This window comes from Elephantulus edwardii, unplaced genomic scaffold, assembly GCF_000299155.1.
Source record: "Elephantulus edwardii isolate Elephantulus edwardi_28Jun2011 unplaced genomic scaffold, EleEdw1.0 scaffold00139, whole genome shotgun sequence".
In the NCBI taxonomy this organism is placed as follows: Eukaryota; Metazoa; Chordata; class Mammalia; order Macroscelidea; family Macroscelididae; genus Elephantulus; species Elephantulus edwardii.
The window spans coordinates 856,120-866,861 of NW_006399889.1; the positions used below are offsets into that span (position 1 = coordinate 856,120).

General features: G+C 38.4%; 1 protein-coding gene across 1 annotated transcript in view; it reads right to left on the reverse strand.

Moving 5' to 3' along the window:
* Nucleotides 1–815: 815 nt before the first annotated feature.
* Nucleotides 816–10,742, reverse strand: part of BEND7 (BEN domain containing 7) — a 132,514-nt gene continuing 122,587 nt past the window's right edge. Inside the window, exon 8 of the mRNA XM_006894317.1 lies at nt 816–877. Within this exon, the coding sequence (XP_006894379.1) occupies nt 816–877 (62 nt within the window). The remainder of the gene's footprint in view (nt 878–10,742) is intronic.

Genomic DNA, 10,742 nt, shown 5'->3' on the forward strand with positions numbered 1-10,742 from the left:
AAGTGTACCAGAAATCAAATGAGTATATAAAAGTATTTAATAACATTTGGGGCTGGTTGCTACAATGTCAAAACACTAGGCCAGCAACTCAGTAAATCTGCATGTTAAAATCTTTGCTAAGGTATCAGGTAGACAGATAACCAGGTGCTCTAGCTTCTCACCTTTTAATGAGTTATTTTGTCACTGTGATAACACAATCCAGACTTTACAACCAAGGGAGAGATTTATTCCCACCCCCCAACCCCCCCAAGAATTCAGATATCATTTGCACTTATTCAGTTACCAGTGATTATTTTGGGGGAAGTGATGTCATAAATTATTTCAATAGCTCAATCATCTCCTGAAGTAACTCTTTTCTCTTTTAGGCTGATAAAGGATTAATTAATTTTGGCCCTCACAGCTGTTCTCTCAGTATTGGAAAACACCACTTTCCATAATACTGCACCAAAACAATTTACACGAAAATAAATATATTTTAAAATTCCATATATTCACATTGAGGTTATGATAAAACATAGGAAAGAGAGAAGTGCTTCTTTATAATGGACAATGAGCTAACTGAATAATAAACTGGACTTTTATTAAAGGGTAATAAATCAACTCGAAAAATTATTTTAAAAAACCATATACCAAACTGGAGACTTGATTATCACATATTACTGAGAAAGTACAGTATATGAAAACTATTCAAGCATGAAGGGTAAACTTCACAGAACACCCACACTTTGCAGTAACCTGAAATGCTTACGTGGATCTTTGAGGAAATTCAAACAGAAGAGGACAGATGCTAATGAATATGTCACTCAAAACAAAGTCTAGACAGTGAAATCTGCTTCTGTGTCTTCCATGTTTTCTGTCCTGGTGTCAAACATATTACCTACAACAGAGAAAAGAAAATGAAGTGGGGAGAAAACAGCTTCTGTAAATGAAGGGTTGTAGACTTATCTTTAGCATTGCAAGAGATGAGTGTTCCTGATAAGTAAAAATTTTCATCAGTACCTCTGAGGTATTTGACTTTCATATTTAAATTACGAATTTTCTAGCAAGACTTTAGTTGTGAAAATGAGCAACTTATAAATTACTGATGTTGTTAGGTGCCATCAAGTCCAGTACAACCGGTATATAACGACCCTATGAATAGAAGATCTAAACCCTGTTCTATCCCGTGCCATCTTCATATTTTCTGACACACAGAGCCCATTGGGGCAGTCACCACATCAGTCCACATGGTCAAGGGTCTTCCTCTCCTTCACCGATCCTATAACTTTCCAAGCATCATGTCCCTCTCCAATTTATAAATTAGGAATGGGAAATGATTCTTTTTATCTAGGAAAGACCACTCTTAAGTTTATATATTAGAGTACATGTACATATTATTTAGTCATGTTAAATAGTTAAATGAAAGTGTATTTAAAAGTTAATATCATGCAACTATTCAAATAATACTTATAATATTTACAATTAAATGTAAAAGTGCTGTTTGGTAAATAAACAAAAACAACCAACAGAAAAAAAAATAAAGTAAAAGGTCCAGGAAACAAAATCTTTCATGCATCTGACCTCCATATGAATAGGAGCCAATGGTAATGAAAGAGGAAGTGGAAGCTGCACTGAAAGCATTGGCAAAAAAATAAAGCCCCAGGAATCAATGAGATGCCAATTGACTTGTTTCAATTAAGAGATGCAGCCTTGGGTATGCTCACCTGTTTATACCAGGAAATTTGGAGGACAAGTGTCTGGCCAATGCATTGGAAGAGGTCCATATTTGTTCCCACTCCCAAGAAAAGTGATCCAACAAAAGGTGCAAACTATCAAACAATTACCTTTAATATCACATGCAAGCAAAATACTGCTGAAGAGCATTCAAAAATGGCTAGAACAGTGCCTGGATAGGGAACTATCAGAAGTGTAAGCAGGATTTAGGAGAGGCCATGGCACCAGCGATAATCTTTGCTGAAGTCTGGCTGAAAGCAAAGAATACCAAAGAATGTCTATTTTGTTTTATTGACAATGCAAAGGCATTTGCATAGGGGTGTAGATCATTACAAGATGTGGCTGACACTGAGAAAAATGGGAGTTCAAGAGCACTTAATTGTGTTCATGCAAAACCTAAACCTGGCTGTTGTGTGAACAGAGCAGGGGAATACTGCATAGTTTAAAATTAAGAAGAGAGTGCATCAGAGTTGTATTATCTCTCTATACCTATTCAATCTGTATGCTGAGCAAATTATCTGAGTAGGTGGACTCTATGAAGAGGAATGTGGCATCAGGATCAGAGGAAGACTCATTAAGAACCAGCATTATTGCATTGAAAAACAAGGAACTCATGCAATATTATTCAAAATGGGTGACCCTGGAGGACATTATGCTGAGTGAAATATCTCAGTCACAAAAGGACAAATATTGCATGGTGCCACTGTTGTAAAATGGGACTGATATCAGGGTTGGGGTAAGACTGAGAAAAACTGGATAAATTGTGTATACTGCACTGAAACAGATGAGGGAGTGAATAATTTAAAAGCGATGTATGATAGTGTATTATGGTTATCACAAGAGTCGACAATTAAGGTTGCATAGTGGAATGTACTTGGGACGGCGGGAGGGGTGCGGGGGTACTGTGTACCAGGAAGGGAGTGTTTCTTATACTTTTGAAAGAGAGGAGCGAACTGGAGTGGGGGAGGGCTGGGTGGGGAGAGAAGTGCAGCAATGAATGAATGGAAATCCAAAATCTCTGTAAATGCTCATTAAAATGATTAAAAAGAAATAAAGCTTAAAAATGCTTTATGTGGCTAGTATTTGAAAAAAAGGCTTTTGTAAAGAGTACACATACAATTTAAGAAATCTATAAAAAATGCTAAACAAGAAAAAAAAAGAACCTGTGTTATGCAGATGACACACCTTGCTTACTCAAAGTGAGGGGGATTTGAAGCATTTGTTGCAGAACATCAAAGAATGCAGCCTTCAGTACGGATTGCTTCTCAATATCAAGAAAACAAAGATTCTTACCAATGGACTGATAGGCAACATCATGATGGATGGAGAAGAGATTGAAACTGTGAACAACTTCACCTTACTTGGATCCACAATTAACACCCTTGGTACCAACAGTTAGGAAATAAAGGAGAAGCACTACACTGGGTAAGTCTGCAGTTTTGGACCTTTCTGAATTACTGAAGAGAAATTATGTCAGTTTGAGGATGAAGGTGCATCTGATTGAGGCCATGGTTTTTCTGATCACTTTGTCATGCATCTGAGAGCTGGACAATGAACAGGGGTGACAGAAGAAGAACTGATGCCTTTGAACTGTGGTGTTGAAGAAGAGCATTGAACATCACATAGATGGCCAAAAGAACAAATAAAAATGTCTTGAAGACGGAGTATTCTTTGGAGGCAAGAATGATGAGGGTTTGCCTCACATACTTTGGGCACATTGCAAGGAGGGGCTATGACTTAGACAGACACGTGATGCTGGAAAGGTGCAGAGTAGATGAAGAAGACCCTTGGTCAGGTGGATTGTCACAGTGACTGTCCCAATGGGCTCTAATGTGTCAAGAAATGTGAAGATGGCACAGGATGGGACAAGGTTCAGATCTGCTGTTCAAAGGGTCTCAATGACTCAACAGCACCTAACCATCTAAATAAATAAAATAAAGTCAGGAGAATACAACAATAAAAGTTATTTCTGGAGAGCAAGTCAAAATTTCATCCTTAATTTTAATTTAAAAAATAATATTCAGGTTTTGGTGAACATCTGCATAGCAAGCAGGGCTTTTTTTTCATAATTTCTGAACAAGTTGTTCCATGACAGTTAAATTTATCACAGTGTGACAATATTCTATTTAAGTGTGTTTTATTTGTGGTATTCTGGTTTCCCTGACCTTTACCTTCTCATCTTTGCTTTGAATAGCTGAAAGTTTCATATAAATGGCTTTAAAGTTAAGCATCAACCTTGCATGTACTATCCTTTATTTTATGTGCTACTGTTATTTAGTTAACAGTGATCTCAGGAAGTCCTCTGTTTTTTATTGTTCTAGTTTGTAGGGCTTTCTCTTTTTTAATATAAAGAATTTGAATTCTGTTCCATTGCTGCCTCCCATGCTATGCAGACACCATCTATTATGACCTTGGTCAGAAAGGTGGTGGTAGTTGGGCACCATCTAGTTCTGGGCTCACCATAGAAGAAGTGTGGCTCATGTAGACTTGCCTTTCCCCGCATTTTTTTTATTAGCTTTTATGGTTCTGCTCCTGGTAAGTGGGGATTAGTAATTATGTCATGGATGGTCAGTTGCAAACTTTTTTTTTTTTTAGTTGCAAACTTTTATGACTCCAGACACGACTCATTTCACTAGATGCAGATCATGATTTCTTTTTTAATTTTTTTAAAATTTTATTATTTTCTGTGTGAGTGTACCGTCAAATCAGATCTGACTGGTACAGGAAGAGATTGTCCCTCCTTCCCCGGCAGAGCATCTGGTGGATTTGAACTGTGCGCCTCTGGGATTGTAGTTGCAGCTCCTTACCACTAGGCCACCAGAGCTCCCCTGCAGATCATGATTTTTAACATCCCATGGTTGGCCAAGAGAACAAACAGATATGTCTTGGAAAGTGTGCAGCTGGAGTGCTGTCTGGAGGCAAGAATGATGAGCTTTTTTCCTCACATACTTTGGGCACTTTGCTAGGAGAGGCTATTCTTTGGAGTAGGACATGATGCTAGGAAGGGTGGAGGGTCAGTGAAGGAGATGAAGATCCCCAACCAGGTGAACTAACAGTGACTGCTGCCATGGGCTCTTGTGTATCAGGAAGTGTGAGGATGGCAAAGGATAGAGAGGGGTTCAGATCTTTTGTTTATAGAGTCACTATGAGTCATATTCAACTTGTAAGTACCTAATATCAACAACAACATGTTGTATCGAAGACTTGAGTAGTTTCATGAAATTATGGTCATTAGCTTTCAAATCCAGAGGACTAATCTTGGCTCTATCTGAAGATTATCTGTATTAGTGTCTTAAATGACTATATGAGCTTATATATAAACATTTATATTTATGCAAAAAATTGAAAACATTTAAAGCACTCTTGATGAAACGCAACATAAACAAAAAACTTCACAACTGGATCTATAAACAACATCACAATAAATAGAGAAAAGTTTACACTGTCAACTCTTTCATTTTACTTGTATCCATAATGAACACCCACAGAAACAGCTGTCAAGAAAATCAAACAACATAGGGCATTGGGCAAGTCGGCTACCAATGATCTCTTTAAAGTGTTAGGGATATCATCTCACCCCCATAAGAATAGCAAAATTTAACAGAACAGTAAACATCAAATGCTGGTGAGTTTAGACATGTTTAGGCATAGTTTGGACATGTTGCAAGGAGGGACCAGTCCTTGGAGAGGGACATCATACTTGGGAGGGTGGAGGACAGAGCAGGAGAGGAAGATCCTCAATGAGATGGATTGACTCGGTGAATGGGGTAATGCGGGTAGGTGTGCCAAAGACACTAAGAAACTGGAACCTTTATTTACTGTTGGTGGGAGTCTAAAATGGTGCAACCACTATGGAAGGCAGTATGGCACTTTCTCAAAAAGTTGCAAATAGAAATATCATTTGACCCAGCAATTCCACTACTTGGAATTTATCCCAAAGAAGCCATAAGCGCCACCCAAGCAGACACATGCACACCAATGTTTTTTGTGGCTTTGTTCGTAATAGCAAAGAGCTGGAAACAACCCAAGTGCCCATCAACAACAAATGAATTAGAGAAACTCTGGTATATTCACACCATGGAATACTATGCAGCATTGAAAAACAAGGAAGTCATGAAATATGCAAAATGGATGATCCTGGAGGATATTACGCTGTGTGAAATATCTCAGTCACAAAAGGACAAATAGGGCCACTGCTGTAAAATGGGACTGACATCAAGGTTGAGGGAAGACAGAGAAGGAGGGAAGAATGATGTATATTGCATTGAAATAGATGAGGGAGAGAACTGTTTAAAAGGGATATATGATTGAGTATTCTTGTCATTATAGAAGTCCAGAGTGAAGGCTGCATAGTGGAGTGGACTTGGGGGGAGGGATTGCATAACAATGAAAGAGTTTTTATTTTTCTTTTCAAGGAGAAGAGTGAATTGTGGCGGAGGGGGTGGACAGGGAAAAAAGTACAACAATGAATGAATGAAAACCTTAAGTCTCTGTAAATTTTCATTAAAATAAAAAAAAATAAAAACAACAACTACAAAAAGTTTAAGGTATGTCTGCCCCAAACTATGGTATTTCTAACGGCTTCAAACTCATGTGGAAGTTTGACAATGAAGAAAGAAACTGCAAAATTGATGCCTCGGGATTAGAGTGTTCATGAAGAATAATGGCTATCCCATGGCCAGCCAAAAGAACAAATAAATCTGTCTCAGAAGAAGTACAGCCAGAGTATTTCTTAGAAGCTAGGATAGTGAGACTTTATCTCATATTCTGGTGATGTTATCAGGAAGGACCAGTCCCTGAAGAAGGACATGATATTTGAAAAAACAATGGAGCAGGGAGCGAGGAAGACTCTCATGAAGATTGACTGACAGAGTGACTGGAAAGGGAGTTTAAGGGCAGCATAGACTGAGGAGAGCACACGTCTGCGCTGGGTTTCCTTTCGTGTTATGACTCTGAGCTGGTTAGACGAGATCTAAGAGGGACAACACAGGTACCTTTATCTGTTCTCACCTAAGTACACTAACTGCATAATAATATGCTTACCAATGTTTAGGTGCCCAAATACCATTTTTACACTGGTTTTACTATGCTCACTGCAGCCACATTCATTGCCATTTCTTCAATCAGAAAGAACAAATCTTCCTGGTCAACTCTCAACTCTTACTGGTGTGGAGTCTGAATCACCTCATAGCTTATACTCCTGCAGGTTTTCAGAGGCTATATAAATTGCCAAGGAAACAGAAGGTGCATTCAAATGTCTGCCTTTGAGATGACAGCACAACTGCTTAGCTACTAGGCCCCCAGAGTCCCTTCTCCATGGTCACACTATTTCCTCTACTTTGGCTCTGGGAACCACAAATAGACACTGGTCTCTCTCTTCTTATCTAGCATATTTTCTTTTAAAAGAGAGATTATACAATATTTATCTTTATATGCTTGACTTATTTCACAAACAGGTTCACCCTAGAGAGGGTGAAACCAGGCTGCTCCTTTTAGGCAAGGATTCTGAAGCTCCATCTGACATAGTTTGGACATGTTGTAAGGAGAGACTAGTCCTTGGAGAGGGACGTCATGCTGGGGAGGGTGTAGGACAGCACAGGAGAGGAAGATCCTCAATGAGATGGACTGACTCAGTGAATGGGGTAATGGGGGTAGGTGTGTCAGAGACACTAAGATTGGCAAGGGATAGAGCAGGGTTTAGGGCTGTTGTACATAAGGTCACTATGAGTCGCAGGTGACTCGATGGCATATAACAACAACAACAGGTTCATTCAGGTTATAACATGTTTAGTCATCACTGTTCTTTATGACTGTATAATATTTTGTTGTATGTATGTACTAGAATTTATTTATTAATTCACCCCTTTATTTACTACTGTGAATGAAGGAGCAGTGAACACTGATGTGTGTGTGTGTCTATTTGTGTCACTGTTTTTAGGTCACAAGGACATAACAAAAGGTCCTAAGGGCTAGTGTGTTTGCTATGTACAGGGCTACTACCTAAAAGGTTGGTGATTTGAATACAATAGCTGCTTTCTAGGAGAAAGAGGAGCAGCCTCCTCTTGTGAAGACTTAAGAGACTCAGGAACCCACAGGAGGACTGTCATAAGTTAGAACTGACTTATGGCAGTGGATGTGTGGGGTAGGATATAGAATAGGAATGGGATGGTTGGTTCATAAAGTAGTCCTGTTTATAATTTTTTGAGAAGGTGCCATATTATTTTCCAAGTGGCTGTAGTATTTTAGTCCCACTAAGAATGGATAAGCATTCTTTAAAAAATGATTTCTAAGTTTCTAAGTTTATTTATTCACTATACACATTTGGAGTGTATATGTATGTTTCATTCCTCACAGACACTTATCAATGGATGAAGAAAGAAATGAAATGTGATACTGACAATGAGACTCTTTCTAAACTTTGCAATAATGATTAGCTTGTTATGTCCTGTTGAATTTGTTCCAATTTGTAGTGGCAACAGGATGTACAACAGAATAAAACATTCTATCATCCTCACAATCATAGCCTGTCTATTATAGCCACTGTGTCCAGGGTCGTCTTCTATTTTGTAGATTCTATTTTAACAAGCATGATGCTTTTCTCTAGGGACTGGTCTCTAACAGATAAGAGTTCTAATCTTCCCACATTCTTACTAACATTTATTGTGTTAAAACTCTTTAAGTGTGTGCCATTTTAGCTGGGGTAAGATATCATCTCAATGTGGTTTTGATTCACACCTCTGTCAGAAGATCTGGTGATGTATATCACTGGGGAAATCTGCTGTGGAGTGATCTCTACAAAGTCCTGAAGAAAAATGGTGTACTCAGTAATAAGGTGTACTCGATTCAAGAAGCCATACTCTTTCCAATCACCTACTATTTATCTGAGAGATGGACAATAAATAAAGATCAATGCTTTTGTGTTGTGGTGGTGGAGAAGAGTGCTAAATATCCCATGGACTGCCAAAACAACAGATATATTCTGGAGATAGTGACACCAGCGTGCTCCCTGGAGGCAAGGATGGTGAAGCTTAGTCTCACATACTTTGGGCATGTTGCCAGGAAAGGCTATTCCTTGCAGATATCATGCTTGGAAAGATGGGAGGGTCAGCAAGACAGAGAGACTGACACAGTGACTGCAGCAATGGATGAGAGTGTGTCAGAGATGAAAAGGATAGCACAGGACAGGACAGAGTTCAGATCTGTTGTTCATAGGGTCACGAAGTCATACTTGACTTGACAGCACCTAACAACAACACAGTGTAAGATACTGTTTTCTTTTCCAGAGTATTCTCTTTTTTTTTTTAAGTATAAAGAAATGCAACTGATTTCTGCACGTCAATTCTTCAATGCTGCTAAATGCTTTTATTACTCCCAGTAGTTTTCTTGTGGGATCTTTAAGGTCTTCTTTCTATGCAAAGGATGATGTCCACTACAAGCAGATAGTGCTACACTTTTTTTTTTAAATTCTGATTATTTTTATTTATCTTTTTTGCCTTATTGCTCTGGCTAGGATTTCTAGTACAACATAGTATAAAAGTAATGATAATGGGCATCCTTATTTCCATTTTTAAAGGAAAGCTCTTAGCTTTTCTCTGTTGAGTAATATGTCATTGGTTTTAGAGATGCCCTCAATTATACTGAGAAATTTCCCTTCTATTTCTACTTGGTTGAGTTTTTAATAGGAAAGGTGTTGAATCTCATTGAACACCTTTTCTGCATCAATTGATATGATCATCTGCTTTTTTTTGCTTTTTATGTAATTGATCACATATTTATTGATTTAACTTAATTTGGTTATTTAACTTTTTTTCCAATTTAGGTTATGGTTTGCCTATTTTACTCATCCTTTCTTCTGGTTTTAGGGATTTTTTTTCTACTTCATTTACTCTTGTTCTTATCTTTATTATTGCTCTTCTCCCTGCCCCCAGTAGCTTTTGTCTTCTTTTTCTATTTGTTCAAGTTGTCAGTTCAAGTTGATGACTTTGGATTCTTCTTCTTTTTAAATGTAGGCATTTATTGCTAGAATTTCTGAGTATAGCTTTATGCTCTGTTTTAATTTTTGTTTGATTTTCTTCTCCAGCACCATAATTCAAAGGCATCAATAATTCATCTGTCGTCCTTATTCATTGTCCAGCTTTCTGAAGCATAGCAGGTGATTGAGAAGACCATGGCCTGAATCAGGCACACCTTAGTCCTTAGACTGACATCATTACTCTTTAGCACTCTGAAGAGGTCCCTGACAGGAGACTTCCCCAATGCAATTTGTCTTTTAAGTTCCTGAATGCTGGTGCTAACAGTTTTGATTATGGAGCCAAGCAAGCTGAATAACCTAACTCACTTCTTTATCTATCATGGTGTTGCCAATTGGCCCAGTGGTGAGAATCTCTGTCTTTTTGATGTTGAGCTTCAATCCATAATGAAGACTACAGTCCTTGACCCATTGCAGCAAATAGTTCAGGTTCTCCTCAGTTTTGGCAAGCAAGGTTGGGTCAAATGCATAACATAGGTTGTTGATGAGTCTTCCTCTAATCCTGATGCCACATTCCTCCTCATAAATCCCAGGCTCCTAAATGATCTGTTTTGCATATAGATTGAAAAGGTATAGAGAGAGGACAGATGCATTCCCTGATTTTGAACCATGAAGTGTTTCCTTGCTATGTTCTTAAGTCTGCCCCCTGGTCCAAGTACAAATTTCACATGAGCACAATCAGGTGTTCTGAGATTCCCATCCTTCTCAAGGTTAGCTACAATTTGTTGTGTTCTACAGAGTCAAATACCTTTATATAGTCAATGAAACAGACATTCCTCTGGTACTTGCTTTTGGCCAAGATCCATCTGACATCAGCAGTAGTATCTCTAGTGCTATAGCCTCTTCTAAACCCAGCTTGTATTTCTGGAAATTCTCTATCAATGTACTGTTCCAGTAATTTTTGGATAATCTTCAGCAGGATTTTGCTTGCATGTGATATCTGTGATGTTGTTATGTGCCGTCGAGTCACCTGCGACTCATAGCGACCCTATGTACAACA